The sequence below is a fragment of the Crocodylus porosus genome, unplaced genomic scaffold (assembly GCF_001723895.1).
Source record: "Crocodylus porosus isolate Cpor-Errol unplaced genomic scaffold, CroPor_comp1, whole genome shotgun sequence".
Taxonomy (NCBI): domain Eukaryota; kingdom Metazoa; phylum Chordata; order Crocodylia; family Crocodylidae; genus Crocodylus; species Crocodylus porosus.
This window is the reverse complement of record NW_017728951.1, coordinates 10,901,408-10,918,102: the sequence shown is the minus strand read 5'-3', so window position 1 is coordinate 10,918,102 and position 16,695 is coordinate 10,901,408. Positions and strand designations below refer to the sequence as shown.

The following is a 16,695-nucleotide window of genomic DNA, read 5'->3' as shown; positions in this document are numbered from 1 at the left end:
TGCCTACGTTACATTAGGCAAGTCATGTAGGGTCTTGTTCTTTGTTGCCCTACACCTTGCACAGTCATTTACACTAACATCAACTGCATGAAATGCTAACAGATAAAACTGGTAGTTTATACTACTTTTGCACTTGTTTTGTACTGCTGTAAATAATTGCACAAATACAAGGCAGTGAATGACCAAGCCCTTAACATCCAAGTTCCTCAGTTTCCTATCCCTAAAGTAAAGGATACTACTTGCCTACCTCACTGAGCTATTGTAAGGATAAAATCATCAATGTTTGTATGGTGCTCAGATGCTAGAGGGATGGATTCCCAGGCCAATAGAACCCAATTTCCCATTTCTCCCCTGGCTCCAAAAAGACCTGAAAGTACAACAGAGCTATTAAAGACGCATCATACTCTCAGTTTCATAGTCCTCTTCTTACCTCCATGAAAGAATTGCTGTTATTTGTGTCTTGTACCATTTTCAGCCCTCACCCATTTTTTTTAAAAGATCATTCATTATATAGCATCCTCTGGTACTCATACATGTCAGGCATTGAACTTGAATTGATTGTGCCTATTACATATTATTTACAAGATAAAACATGATTTTCACAGTTTGTTCTTGAATGTATTTCCATTTTCCTCATTTCTTGTTTCAACTGTGCTTTTGGGCCATTCATTTGATCTAGACTATTTATATAAGAAACATGATTAAAATTGGACTTTTACATACAAATTGCACTTAGCTTCTAATCACAACTTGTATACAAGCAGGCAGTAGTATCACTAACAATATGGCTTCTTTACTCTTTCTGTGGAATATAATTTATGCTGGAGACAGGACACTGACCAGGCAAGCTAAGGTAGCTGCGGTGTCGTATCATATATATATTTTTTTTAATGAAACAGGATCCTTTAGGGAGGATGGGTGGCTCAGGGGAAAAGGTACTAAGCAGGACCTGGGGAGATACAAGTTCAGTTCCTGGCTCTGTTACTGACAGTCTGTATTATCTTGAATGAGTTGCTTGGTCTCCCTCTTCAGGACCCATCTGTGCCTTAGTGGGTGCTACCAGATTGCTGTTAATTTGCAGTCCTTTAACACCAACATTACATTGCTCTGACAGTCATAGAATACATGAGAAAATAATTATTTTCTCACATAATGGTTCCCCGCATCCATTTTGTTCTTGTATTCTCTGCACAACGGTTCTTGTCCTAGTTCTTTTACCTTTTCTGACATTAACCTTTCTCAAAACAACTCTCACGCCTAGTCTAAATATTTTAGGTTTCACAGCATTATCTTTACTGCTCCCTGTAGATTGACTCTGATATATTCCATGTACTCTAAGTTCACATTTTCGCATTACTCCTTTTCTCCTTTAAAATAATTATTACTTGTATTAACATAGTACTAAGGAACCCTAGTGATGAATCAGGACCCACTGCCCCCCTCACCTTCCTAAGTTTTAAGTTCACTTGACCTATTAGCAAAGCGCATATTTAATGATGAATTTCTGTGTATTTATAAACCAAACAGAGAGATCCTGGTATCCCAGCAGACATTCCCATCTCTAAAAGTGCACTGTACTCCCGGATTGGCACCTCGGACGCAGAAAACACCACAAATCTGCACTACCCACAGCAAGATATAGATTCTGCACTACGACTTGCCAGAGAGGAGGTAACTTCCTTATGGGGTGTGGGAAGAAGAAACATTTCTTTTGTTGGTTTGATTCTTTCTTGTTTTCTCAAAAGGCATTCCCCTGATAGAGATGTACTTTGTGGGTCTAAATATCCTTTACGCTATGGCCATACCATTCAGGGCTTTGGGAGCAGGAGAAGGATAAAAAGAGGGAATAGATTCTGTTTACTTAATGGAAATGAGAGCCAATCACCATATGTGGAAATTTTTATTTTTTTATGTTAGCCATGTGCAGTGATAATTAGTGAGGAACACAAGTTAAGGTTTATCCTATTCTTCGATCACTTGGGTTTGACAGATTTGCAAAGCATGATAGGGCGTCTTAGAGGAGAAATCCTGAAAGCCTTCCTCAGGTTTCATGATTTGGTGTCTAGGTGAATCAACAACAGTAGCATCACTAATTATCAAGAACAGTAGCATTGCATTTGTCATGGATTAGATCATCTGTAATCAGTTGAACATAACCCTACTGCCCTCAAAAGAGATTGGGGAAACTTGATCTGGTTCCTCACTTAGACTTCCTAACTGAGGCCTTATAGTTGGTTGAAACAGAACAGTTCTCTGGGGATGTTCACACTGTATCCAGATCTAGATCTGAAATCAGAAGACCAGGACTTTCTCTGGGCTCTGCTGTGTATGTTCATTAAAAGGCAGAATTCAGTTAATCTGTCAAGCCAAGTATCTGTTTCAATAAATAACTTCCCTTATCAGTTGTTTCTGCCTTCTTTGTATCAGATTGTGGCCAAAGAAAGAGAAGTGTCTGAGTGGAAAGAGAAATATGAAGAAAGCAGAAGGGAAGTGATGGAAATGAGGTGAGTTACTAACACAGTTGAGTCACTGATTAAATTAATAAGATCTCTTTTTGCACAAGCATATTGAGATAAATTTGCCCATATATATTATTTTAATACTTTTTGTAACTACTCTTTAGATGGCTCCTATCCCATTTTCACTTACTCTTTTCTATACACAATTGGCAATTTATCTCTCTTGAGGTAGCCCTGAGGCGACACCTGCACCAGTTAGGTCAAGGGTGGGCAAAATATGGCCTGTGGGCCAGATGCAGCCCACCAGCTGATTAAATTTGGCTTTCAGGCAGATACCCACCAATTAATTGTATTGTGCCTGGCCAGTGGCTGCCCCTCCTGCACTCTGCATGGGGCCAAGTCCTGCCTGCTCCCACTTGGGACAGTATGTACGCGCTCCCAGCCTCCCCCTGCTAGAGGGCACCAGCCCTGGCCAGGAGGCACAGCTAGGTAGGACTGCTGAGCTCCACCAACCTCCAGCAACTCCTCCGCCTGTCCCTGCTGCAGTGCTCTGGGCAGCAGGTAAGGAGGGGAAGTTACAGCATTTGTGGGGAGTGGGGTGAACTCTGCCTGCAGCTTGCATGGCTGGGCAGGGAAGCATGTGAAGGGAGGGGAAAAAGGAGTTTGGCTGCTTACAAAGCCCCGCTGGGCAGGCAGGTGAGGTGGGAGCAGCAGCAGCAGGAGATAGCATGGGCTTGGTTCAGCCCACTGGGCAGGTACGGGATAGGCAGGTAGGGTGGGAAGAGCAGCAGGAGTCCGTGTGAGCTTGGGGCAGCACGTGAGGTGGAAGCAGCAGGAGCCAGCGCAGGTACCATTGCAGTCCTACCAGGCAGGTATGGGACAGAGATCAAGAGAGCTGGCGATGCCAGGCTTGGCACCCTGTCCCCCACTTCTCTCTACTAGCGGCTTCTCTTGCTGCCCGCCAGCAGCTGCTTTCCCTGCCTTTGCAGTGTGCTGCAAGCCAGGCAGGCAGTGCTGATCCCCCTTTCCCTCCCCTGAGCCTGCCTGCAGAGGGGCTGGGCTAGGCTGAGCCACATTGCAAGGAGCAGGCAGGGGGAAGCCCCCCATGCGCACACCCAACCCACCCGTACTCCATGCACGTGCACATACACACACCATCCCCACCCCTACACCCCCCCCACATACATCCCCCGCACATGCCCCACCCCCAGCCATATCCACACACACATCCAACAGTCCCATACACCCCACACCCCCACCACACATATCCACACATACACCCCTCCACACACACACACTGGCACACCCTACTTGTACCCTGCCCACACCCCAGACACACCCCACACCCAGCATACCCACACACACACCCAGCAGTCCCACACACCCCAGGCCTAAACCACACCTGCATACACCTGCAGCATACCCACACTCCCTACCCCTCCACACAATATACAAGCAGCCCCCCAAAAGGAGTGCTTCCTGGGCAAGGGGAGAGACTTCCAGTGGCAAAGATCAGGGGTTAGGGGGTAGGGCTTCTGATCACAAGAGGTGACCGGGGTGGGACACCTGTCAAGGGGTGTGGCTACCCCTGTGGCCCTCAACACCTCACCAAAACTCATTAAGCAGCCCTTCAGCCAAAATAATTGCCCACCCCTGAATTAAGTCCTTTAAGTAGGCAGAATAGTGGGGCTTAATAATACAGTATTTCGTGCAGACCCTCTATGGGTGACAAGTTTCCCAACAAACTGTGCTGGTTACCTGTTGTTAACTAGGTAAATCACATGTGCCAATTTAAAATTCAATTTTCCTATGTGTTTGGGCTGGTAAACCTCAGTCACGTGAATATTCACAGAGAGAGCATGAGTAGTACTGGCAAAAGGGATTCATTTTAAATAATCAGAAAATCATAGAAGTAGGGGTGGAAGGGACGTTGTAGATCTTCAAGTCTGACCCCCCCGCCTGGGCAGGAGAAAAACGGCTCAAATGACTCCAGCCAGGTAGGCATCAAGCCTCTTCTTAAAGACCCCCAGGGTAGGAGCCAGTACCACTTCCCCTGGGAGTTGGTTCCAGATCCTAGCCGACCTGACCGTGAAGTAGTTCTTATGGATTCAGGTGTCTTAGTAGCAAAGTTGTCGGTAATATTCACCCAACACAGGTTGTTAAAGATAATATGATTTGAAATAGCTGTGTAAGAGGCCAAATTCTGCCTTGATGTTATTTTCTAGGATTATTGCTATCATTTCAAAGGGTAATAATAAACTGTAGCTTCACCATGCTGTTATATTAGATGTACTAGTCAAAAGATTTCCTTTGTAGTTTACTGGAATTTTTATCTTTATGCTATTCTGTATAAATAATGATTTTGTTTTTCCCATTATTGGTATCACTGCATATGATACCAATGCAGTCTGCACCAAACTAAATTTGAGAACAGGACTACCCAGAAAAGAGACCAGTAGCAGACTTTCTGTAAGGGCTTCAAGGTTTTACTTTTTTTCCAGTATATTTTAATTTTTAGCTGGTAAATGAAAGAAAACTATTTTGGGCCATTTTTAATCCATTGCTTCCCTAACAAACAAATTCTTAGCATCAGTTCTGAGGTTTTAAAGCTTTGGCTACTTTTTTCAATATCTTTTCTTGCAAATGCATTGTTTAACCACACATGGTAAAGCCAAATCTAGGGTTCTATCAAATGTTGATCTATATGTGTAACTCTTGGTGATATGAAGGAGAATTGTGGCCCTCAGCTGAGAGTGATGAGAGTTCAGATAGAGATGTCTAAGGGAGTTTTGCATTAATTAAGTTTTGAGAGTAATTTTCTTTAACACTTTAATGTGGGGAAAAAAAGAATGACACAAAATTGGGATGAGCTGCCTTAAACAGGACAAAAATAAGCTGAGGAACAGGGAAAGATTAGAAAACTGAATAGAATATATCCCAGTTGTTAGTTTCAAAAGTCTTAGCTAATACATCTTGAAATAAATTGTCCAAAAGGCATCTATTCAGTGGGAGATATACACTCTTGGGAAATTAAATGCTGGAACAGTCTTGACACAGTAGATGAGAATTGCAACAAGCAAACATTACTTTGTAGTACCCAAAAAAGCAACGTAACTTTAAGCTGTGTACATAAAGATGCATTGTCACCAAAAAGAAGCTGTAGTACAGGGGTAGGGTACATGGGTGCCAGAGCATGGCAAGCAAAGGCATTTTGTTTGGCACGCACACCTGGGAGTGGGCTGCACTGCCATAGAAGGGATCAAGCCCCTTGAGGCTCCCCTGCTGCCCACCCCGGCATGCCAACATCTTACAAGTTGAGGTTGTGGGTATTTTTGGCTCTCTGCCCAAAAATATTGCCAGGCCTTGCTACAGTCTGCTCTGTGGACAGTGGCAACTACACATTGAATACAACGTTCACTCACACGCAGAGCGGGGTGGGAGGAATTCAGAAGCGAGCGATGCAAAATGAGCAGAGAATGGAGAAACTGGCCTGTTAAGAAAAAATATAAAGGCCAACAAAGTTTGGCTAAGTCTGATTTAAAAAAAGAGTCTTTGATGATGTTTTGAAGGGTGTACACACCAAGAAGGAAGGGAAATGACTGAGTATGCTTACATGCAGGTATTATTGTAAGTGTCAAGGTCAAATGGAAAGAAAAAACATTAGGCTGAATGTAAAGAAAATCTTTTTGACAGTGAAATCTCTGAGTGTCTCTCTCAAAATTCACCTGAACTTTTTAATCCAAACTGAGCCAACCACTTTATGACTGAGCAAAATAGTAGAACATTTTTTTTTGTAGTAAGCACTCCTAAATTGGCAAGAAAGTGGGCTGGGTGGGGGGTCTTTCCACATTAAACTTCTGTGGGCTAATGTGGACTGAGAATTTACACTGTTACAATACAGGGTTTAACGTTAAGTTTAACGTCCTCAGATTCCTGTCTAACATGTTGTAGCTTCCCAGTGGAGACAAGGCCTACAGTTTTTTTAAGTGTTCCTATTGCAGAAATCATGGGGCTCTTTGAATATCCATTGAGTTCTTCCTTTCAAGGGAAAATCCTTACAGGTACTTTTAGGTTTGAATTTAAATTGCTTTTTTAAAAATGAAACTCAAGTACTGAAAGTGTAAAGAGAAATCTCAGGAACTCTGAGCAAATCTCCAAAGTGGCCAGTCCTTCTAGATAGTACCGAGTCCTGTTCGTCCTGCTGCAGCTCTGCCCTACTTTCCAACAAAGAGCGCAGCACGTGACCTTGCATTCTGTGGTCCAGTGCTACAAAAAGCTCCACAAACGCACAGATTGTTACTTCTCCCAGGAGTCTCCCTGAGGTCAGCAGGATTACACGTGCATATAAGATTTGTGCTTCTCAGAGCTTGGCCCTTGCAGGACTTGGACAAATGCATTCAGCAATGGGCAGGAAAGACTTTTGCTTTCTGAAGGCTGGACTTCTAAAGCATTTCTGGAGTCAGCTTTAATTTCGGTTTCATTTACTCTCAGATTTTGAAAGTGAGATCTCTCTTTCTGCAAGTCACCTAACTCATTTGCAACGTAAATGTAGTAATCGCATTAAGCAAAGACTAAAGAATATAAGTAAAACATTGTCGAAGGAATATTTTGAATGTGGACCACAAGGGAACTAAGGTTGTGGTGATTTTATTTTTGTAGACAGTCATGTGTGGCTCATTAAAAGCATAGATAAAGCTAGTCTCATTTCATTAGCTTGATTTGGCTCTGCAGAGGAGTAGCTCAGCTTCCTAAATCACTCTTAATCTGCTTATTTTAGCTAACCTCTTTTCAGGAGGAAAATATAAAGCGTGATGTAAATATATGAAATAAAATAGGGACATTTTAATAAAATTATCATTTAGCTGCCTTAGTTCCATTGCAATTTCACTAAAATAGGGAATGAATGGATTCTGTGCTATATAATTAACTATTTTGTCTCATTGTCTTAATTGCTGATCAATTCTTACTGCATATATGAAGTGTATAGGATTAGCCAGATATTTTTTCAAATGACAGTCACGCAAGGTCCTCTCATTTTTCCCTAATAAACCTAAATTTCCTGGAGTAGAAATTTTAAAAACAAACACAAGAAATAAAAAGGGTCCAGGCCAGGGAAGATCGGGAGGGGGAACAAATATATGTTGCAAAAAAATCTTAACTCCTCAAGGTTTCAGATCAAAAATGTATATATGACCCTGGATCTCATTAATGATTGAAGTATTTGGGGGGAAATTTTGAATAAAAGCTGGTGTTGATCAAATGAATTTGTCCTGGCTTCCAATTACTTTCAGATCGGGACTTTAAGGGGGATGGAAAGATAAACACCTTGACTTCTTCAGTTTTACTGAATTGGTTGCTTTATTTTTCTTCATATTGTCCATTTTGCAGTAGCGTCAAACAAAAAAGCCAAGAGATTATACAGACTGTATAGAAGTGGGGAATAGACTTGTATTGAATTTTGCCATAATACAGTGCAGTTATTTAATAGCCTATTTTCCAAGTAAGCCATTAGCAACTGTAAGATTTGCCATCATTGGTACATACAGATTTTCTTTTCATTTCTTTTATAGGAAAATAGTTTCAGAATATGAGAAGACGATTGCTCAGATGATAGGTAGGTGTTACTGCTTTGGAAGATGCTATTCTGTGCTCTGATTTTGTGAAGAGAGCATAGAAATGTGGTTATTTCCATGGGCATAATTCTGACCTTAGGCATATCTGTTGAATGTTTTTGAATTTCATGAGAACCGGACATAATCTGAGGTTGGAATTATGTGCTGCCAGTTTATGCTGAAAAACAAGTCCTCTGTTCTGAAGCACTTGAGGCAATATGGAAGGTCACACGTCTTTCTTCTGTTGCTTATACATCTCTAGGATGTAAAAATATGTTGGCCGAGATCCATGAATATCTCCTGCAGAAAGGAATTTGGGTCATTTCAGTTATTCTCACATACACAGCTGCCATCCTGACGTCCAGTATCCACACACGTGGGTAGATCCAGGATTTTGTAAAGGGGGAGTGTGTGCTAGCAGCAGCTAGTTGCACGGGTGGCTTCACCCCTGCTACCAGCCCACCTTACCACCCCAGCAGACTGCCCCGTGACAATAGCAGCCGGGGTCGTTTTTTAAGTTCCTCAGTAAGGTAAGACTGCTTACTCTCTTCCCTCCCTTCCTGTTCATGCACAGCAGCATGTCCCCTCCACTCCCATTCTCCCTCTCCTCTGCTCACTACAGCCACTGTTCCTGGATGATCTGTGGGGAGGGAGACTCCAGAGCTGCTCCACCTGGGCTGCACATGGAGCCAGGTTTTGCCAGAGAGAGAAGTGGCAGTGGCAGTGACAAGCGATGGCAGCAGCAGGCAGGTTCTCATCCCCTGAGCCTGCTCCTTGGCTTCCAGGACACAGCTGGGGTGACTAGGCAGAGAGGAGGAATCTGCCTGCCACGGCTGGTCCTGTCTGAGCCCAGCTTCTCTCAGAGCCCCTCTGGAGCCCTCCTTCCCCCTCATGCTGCTGAGCATAGAGGAGAGGGAGGGAGGTGGAATTCTTACCTGATTTATGGACTTAAAAAAAAGAAGTCTCCAGCTGTTACTTATGCAGCAGCACCAATTGAAGGAGGGTGGGTCTGTGCCACTGCACTAGCTCTGGGACCACCCCTGCCCCTTCATGTTTCTTCCCAGAAGCAGAGGCCATCTTTCTGAATTATTTTTTTTCCAACAAAATTCCAGATTAACTCCAACCCAATTCAGTGGCTGGAAAAGCCAACCCCCCGCCTCAATAGCTGATTAAAATCAGTGGGTTCCTTGGTTCTTAGATAATCACAGGATCTAGCCCTAGAATTGCCGGAAAAATATCTTGGTGTGCATATCATCTAGAAAATAAAACGTTATTTGCAAAATTTTTGCAGAAACAGAAAAATGTCAAACTTCAAATGCTTACTATTTTTAAAAACCTTTTTAGAGAATCTCAGCATCTTCCTTGTCTTGGGATTCTTGCTTTCTTATCATAGCACACTAGTGGTATGTTCCCCAGCATTATTCACTTGGGACTCTCTCTCAGGGACCAGAAACTAAATTATGACATTCAGGGCACTACAAGCAACCAACTAATTAGAACCAGGGGCTGATGAGAAGTGTAGGACATAATTCAATTCAAGGCAAGTTGGGCACCAAGTGAAAGCATGTCATGGTAACCACTTTCCAGGGGGTAACTATTTTATTTAAAAGATGGTTGTATGTGTTTGTCTCCCTACTAACTGCTCTGAGACGCCCATAAAAAAGACATTAAAAATATATAAGGCTTATAGGAGATGAATTTATGTCTGTTTCTTTTGGAATATAAGATTCAGAAGGGAGGCCAGTTCAAACGAATGACTTCATCAGACAGTGGGGAGGATGATCGCATTACAATGTTTTCAGGGTGTTTGCAACTGTTCTTTACAATGTAGCATCATTTCTAGCAGAGCATGGTCATAGAAAATACAAGGTATCTGGTGTGTATGTGAATCTGTCTTAATGTAAATTTATAATTAGGAAAGTTTTCACTGCATCTGTTAGTATGTGATCATTGATGATATGTATGAATGTATTGTGTTTCTCTGTCTAAACTGGCATCCATCATTTCTATATTGTAACTGCATGATGACAAATGTTTTGATTATTTTTAGATTTTTCTACATGAATACCTATATTCTTAGAGTGATATTTTATAGTGTTGATACTGCCAGCATGAATTGCCTAGGTTTATGGATTTATAGGCAGATGCTGCAGAAAGAACAAGTTAGTAGCTCAGAACCTGATATCAATAAGACTAGTCATGTTCAAATAAGTAGGTGTGCGCAGCAAACATGCTTGTTTTTGCCCAAAGGCAAAAACAAGTGGACTGACCCTTTTTTGGACAGGTTCTGCTGTTCTGCTTTTCCCACAATCTCCATCAGATCCCACTGTGCTTTCATACAAATCAAGAGAACCCTAAAAACGATGTTCCCTGCCCTGCAGATTAACTGAACTGAATTATGAATGAAGGACAGAAATCAACCCCAAAATAAGGTCTCAAACTGTTTCAAATATGTACGGTAATTGCTATTCCCCTTGGAATTTGAGGGGTTTGGATACCTATTGCATTTGATTGCCTTTGGTAGGATCTCTGTCACATTTATAATTCAGTCTTCATAAAAGCACGGCCAGAACACCCTGTCTGCTGAGCGCTCCAGTTTTTCACATTAGATCCACACTAGTGTCTCTGCCACCCAACAGAAAGCTGGTTCAGTGCTGTAGAAGTTCAAGCCTAGAGTCCTCCAAATGTTACTTGGCCGGTCTCTTCTCTGTTTCATGTCTGGGATTGGTACATACCAAAAATGAGTTTACTTTTTCTGTCCCCAGTGTTTTCAGTAACACAGACAAAATGGCATCTTGGGGTTTTGCGGTGCATAGTCGGAGAGACAGAGAGCATGTACTCATGTCTTGTGTTATGTCCCAGTGATTGAACCTGTTTTCAACCTCCTCCTACAGTTATTTTTTTCAACTGCTGTTATTTCAAATTCAGCCATTCATCTACCTAGGATGCTTTTATTTTCTGCTGGTTGAGGAACCTATTTATTTCTCCTTTGGTTTCAGTGTGGCAATGTCACATTGTTGTAATGCGACACAAAGAAAAGGAGCTCTTGCGGTAACAGCAAATGAGTTATTGTACAGGTGGCTTATTTTAAATTGCAGCCAATATTTCAGGTTATCTGACCATGCTGTTAGTCTCATGCATTTATTTATTAACTAATTTATAAAGCTAATTTAATGACTATAGCTTCGATAAAAAGTTGTCTGAAAGGCTTCTCAGAACTGGCCGCTGCTTGCTGTATAACCTGGATGTTGCGAGCCCCGTAATCATGGTGTCTGATCTCCATTCAGCAATATACAGTATCACAGTTTTATCTGATGAGGCATTGGATGAATTGAAACTGATGCCATCACGTGAAAGAATGTCCCTGTGGAGTAAATTCTCAAGTTATGCAGCTGTTCTCCTTAACATCCTTTCAGACAAATCAAGAATAATTAATATTCCTGATCACAGAACAAAAAGGAAGATCCTCATGCTTTGCATTCACAGTAGTAAATGACTCTTCCTGAATCGGTTTAAATTATATTTTTAAAAGAATTTATAGCAGGTTTTAGAGAGAGTTCTACATAATGTAATTTTCTATTTTTCATCAAATTGTATTGACTAGCATGGCATTACATTCTGCAGCAGGATATCTGATTACATTTTTAACACAGGGTTTCATCATTAATGTAGAAGCCCAGTTTGAAGGTTGCTCTCTCTCTCTCTGTTGCCACACACTTTGCTGTGGAGAAAAGAGATTTCACGTAACTAAATAGAGAACAGGATTATCGGGCATGTAGAAGAAGGTGATTGGCTATGCCCTCTGCACAAATACATGAAAAAACAATTATTATATATATATATTGCACACAATGCTCCTTGCTAATAAAACAAAATGAGGAAAAGAATGTACTTCAACAGAAAAATACATATTTGAATTGTTGTATGTATGACTACATTCTTTGCTCGTTGTAAAGCCATCTACTAGAAGGGATTTAGTTAGACCTGACCCTCTTTCACTAATCCCTTTTGAAGGAATATTCATTTAGGTCCTTAAGTCCTCAAAGAGCTTTTCTAGATTGTCATGCATATGTATATTTACATAAAACCCAGTGAGTGCCATTGCTTTTGATGGGAGCAGGAGCAAGTCCAGTACTGATAGTCTATACCTAGAAAGCTAAATTTTGTTCTACTTACTTAACTCATACACAGTTCCGTGCAGAGGTCTGTAGATATGTACTGTCTGGATAACAGTAGTCAGGAAGTAGCTGCTAACCGGTGCCTTTTCAAGTACTTTCTGACTGTTGTCCTCATTTGTTTCCTTTCTCATTCTGTCCTTTCATGTTTGCTTTCACCTCTTTATTGCATGTTTTACCCTAAAAAAAAGAAAGTCCTGCTGTACAATTTTTCCAGGTAGGAATGAGTTACTGAGTGTTTAACTCCAAAATGGGTTGCATCAACAGAGCAAGGTGAGAAAGCTCACCCAGCCGTTGTTTTCGCTGTGCTGGGCTCATGTCAGCATGCTTATGGTAAAATTTACCGCTCTGCACCAAATGAGGCCTGAAACAGGAACATGAGGCCTAAAACATCATGCTCTCTTTTGCATAGGGATGCATTTTACGTATCATCTTTCTCTTTCCGAAGTGGCATAATTGTCCATATTTTTTTCTTTATGGATCCATTTTGTGTTTAATTTTTATCATTGATTATGAAGCGTCTTTTTTAATTTTTTTCCTTCAAAAACGTCTCCATATATTTCTAAGTTTGAGGATATTGTTAAAGTCTCACTATGAAAATAAAAGAAGTGTGTGCTTTCTGCATTTAAGGTTGTTGCATTACTTTTTTTCTGCTTTCCTAACAAATTCCCTGATTTTCTATTTTGCTTCCATTTTTGTTGCTTCTTGCTATTTGCTTGCAAAACAAACAAACAAACAGGCAAGCCTGGTAAGTAATGCTTTTCACCACCTTTGACACCTGCATTTTGCATTTTTGTTGCTTTTATACTTTGTATTTGCTGCATCCCCATTATTAAATGATATAAATATTCCTATTAGATATTGAAAACAAGTTTAAAAGCTATTGAATAACATCTTTTTTATTGCTACTCTTGAACTATTTCTCTCTAGCTCTTTGTTCGTTAAAAATATATCTAGGAATTTTACTTTTGTTTGAATTATTATTTTTGAATTGTGAGAGGTGTTCTCAAGAGACATAGAAGCCTCTTCATTAAGGCAATTAAAGAATCATATAAGCTTATATAAAATGTTTGCATTCGTAATTCCTTAACTAGGATTTGACCAGCAGTCTTGTTGGCAGTATTGTTCTGGTGAGCAGCGATATCTTTGCAGCTAAATTGAAGAATACATCTCTCAGGTCTGCCAGTCCCATTCACAATGATGGCAGGTTTTCCATTGTGTTCATCCACTCTTTGTTCGGTCTAGTTCTAAATGCTTCAGGCAGTGAAGTGTCTACCATTGCTTGTGATGCTATTCTTCAGTTCGATAGATTTAACTCTTCACAGTATGTTTTTCCTATGCATGCTAGATTTCCATTCCTTTCATTTTATTCCTTTTACCTCGTTTCACCTAAATATTTCCTTTCGTTTTACCTAAATATTTCCTTTCTCCTTTGGAGACTAAGGTTGGGTTTGAAGCTTGCTCTCTGGCCATATGACAGGTCAAAGACTTGGCAGGGATAGCACTTAACACATGGGTCAGAAGACCTGAACACCTGATGTCGCACTCTTCTGATGTCCCATCTGGTCACCTGAAGAAACAATGTTATTTGTAATTGAAAGGAGCTGGTTGAGCCTTTCCTGACAGAGGGAAAGCTGCCAGGGAGCAAGGAAGAGATGGGAAAGGAGTTTTCTATAGGGATTTGAAGGGGCCATGGTGAATTATTCACAGGCTCAACTGCCATAGAAACAGATGAGAAGAAAATCACTCAAATACAACAGGACTTAATTTAATTGCCTCAAACGAGGCAACATTTCATTTCCTTGATCTGTCGCTAGCACCTGATCATATGTGGTTCCACGCATGTGAACCCTCACTCCTGCACAGTCACAATGAAGTGGGATCATTTTGGGGAGTATGGGTTTGTGCATCCAGCCCTTAAATTATAGATTGTCCTCAAGGGTGTAGGTTGTAGCTGTGTTGGTCTAAAGACATAGGCAGACAAGGGTGAATCTGATATCTTTTATTAGATCAACTTAGTTTTGATGGGCTTTGAGGATCAGGTTGTCCTCAGGACGCATAAAAACTAACCTTGTGGTGGGATTGAAGAAGAAGGCTTCTGAGAGGAAAACAAATGAAGGATTGCACATTCTTCTCCTGTATTTACTAGTCACAGTGGGTACACAGCACATGTTTCTGAGATCACAGTTGAAAAGACCACAGCGAATCATCCTAATACTGATTTCCAAAACAATCTTAAAAGGAAATTCTCCTCTGAAAACTAGCATGGCATTCACCTCAGTTTTTCTTTATCAAATGTGTTCAGTTCACAAAGAAATTAACTTCAATTTGCAAAATTAAATCTACCCTGGGTTCTTTCCATGTCATGCATTGTTACTCATAAAGTCTCTGCAGATCAGGCAATACCTGGGTAACTCTGTTGACCTCTGTGGGTTTGCAAAGTGTTACTCAATCAACAAATCCAAGCTGAGGTGCAACGTAGAAATGCAGTTGATGCTCTACTGTGTTGGCTAACAGAAAAGGCAGGACAAACCTCTGAATACCCCAAAGAAGCAAATCTTTTATATTTGAAGGTGCCATATTAGAAAGGTCCATGTCTGAGTTGAGCTGAATTTTAAATGTTTATTTCAAGCTAAGGCTTCTGTTGAGATGAAAACCTGACCTCTGCCATAGTTCAGAATGTAGTAGACCTCAATGGGCAGTCGCAGGCTTTAAAATGTTGCCTGTTCTTTGTTCAGGAGAACCTTTTAGCTCATCATGGATGTAATAAAACGGTCTCACTTCACTGTTATGTTATCATTTCAACTTCATTCAAAATGGTCTATAAAACATGGATCATGGGAATCATATTTCATTGGTATGAAAAATAAAGCATTTTATTAAGCAGAATATTAGCACTTCCTTTCTGGAGCTGCAAAGAGATGCCACTTTGTGTCCTGGCCAGTGATCACCTTGAGTAAAGAAATACTAATCCCAACACATGTCTACTTTTGCCTGGTTTCTTCTTTTAATTTTAGAGATGAGAAGCTCAAAAAGTTCAGTTTTACTTTGCTCGTATATTTATAATATTCCTGAACTTAAATCTGGTGCCAAGTTTCCTGACTGGTATTGCCCAACAATGAAATTTGTGAGCCAGCTTTGTACAATCTAAGGCCCTAATTTTGCTTGAGCAATACCTGGATTGAATTAAATGAGGCCCCTAGTTTGCAGTGGATGAGCCAGTGTTATCCAGAATCAGGTGGTGAGCATTACAAATGATAATGGCTGGCATCAGTGGCACAGATACCTAGTAGCTTTTCACTTGGTTCCTCTTTGAAGAAAGAGAAAAATCCAACCTCTGTTTCTTCAGAATAAACAACTGAGTTGAGAGTGCTATAAATCATCGATATGAAGATGTTTTTAAATGTTTTCCATGCCTTAGAAAATAAGAGGCAAGATAACTAGACACACTATCAAACATAGGATTATGCCTCTGTATCATGTCTTTTCTAGGTCTAAAGAACCATTTAGCTACTTGTATAAACAGCATAGCATTGTAAAAACACGTTCTTAATATAACCCTTCTGTCAATTGCTTTTTTTTTTATACAGAGGATGAACAGAGAGAGAAATCTGTCTCCCATCATACTGTCCAGCAGCTAATAGTGGAGAAGGAACAAGCTTTGGCAGACCTGAACTCTGTGGAGAAATCACTTGCAGACCTTTTTAGGAGATATGAAAAAATGAAAGAAGTTCTGGAAGGATTTCGGAAAGTAAGTCAGGAGGTGTCTTCAAATTTAAAAAAATGTAGGATATTAAACTCTGTTTTTCTGAAAACAACAAGCAAAACAAATCCTTAGGTAGCCATATAACAATGTTGTTCAATTTTTTACTCTGTTGTTGCTTTCAATCATGAGTCCACTGGTCAAGGTTCAGTTGTAATTGCACAGGGTGCACATAGTGTGTTTGTACTTGTTCACACGCTCATTTGTTCTTGATTATCTGGAAATAGCTTCAGAAGTACCAAAATGTTGTAGAAAACCAATTTGCTGGCATATATGCCATGCTGAAGTTGCAGAAAATACTGTGAAAGATTATTTGAATTCTCTAGCACTTTCTGAGCAATAGCATGTAGCAGGGGTTTTCAACCTTTTTTTAACAAATGTTCCCCTTCTGTCTCAGAGTTTCAGTTCATGTACCCCTTTATATTTTTTTCTTGTTTTTAAGGGGGGGCGGACTGAGGCCTCGTGGGGAGTGGGCCAGGGCAGGCACTGCTGAGGCAGGGTGGAGTGGGACGTGGGATGAAGCTGTGAGCAGGTCGTCTAGGCGGCATGGGGAAGGGGGGTGGCTCCTGCCACTGTGCACACCCCGGGAAGGCATGTATCCCTGGATCTGCGTGGGGCAGAGTGGGTTGCCACTATGGGGGTGGGGTGGGACAGATCAAACCACAGCGGCAGGGGAGGGAGTGGGG

At 41.1% G+C, this 16,695-nt stretch overlaps 1 protein-coding gene across 6 annotated transcripts in view; it reads left to right on the top strand.

Annotated features, from left to right (window-relative positions):
* Window positions 1-16,695, top strand: part of TACC2 (transforming acidic coiled-coil containing protein 2) — a 196,113-nt gene that overhangs the window by 175,284 nt on the left and 4,134 nt on the right. For all 6 annotated transcript variants that reach the window (XM_019555907.1, XM_019555909.1, XM_019555904.1 and 3 more), the window contains 4 exons: window positions 1,528-1,671; window positions 2,428-2,504; window positions 8,030-8,073; window positions 15,837-15,997. In XM_019555907.1, the coding sequence (XP_019411452.1) occupies window positions 1,528-1,671; window positions 2,428-2,504; window positions 8,030-8,073; window positions 15,837-15,997 (426 nt within the window). The remainder of the gene's footprint in view (window positions 1-1,527; window positions 1,672-2,427; window positions 2,505-8,029; window positions 8,074-15,836; window positions 15,998-16,695) is intronic.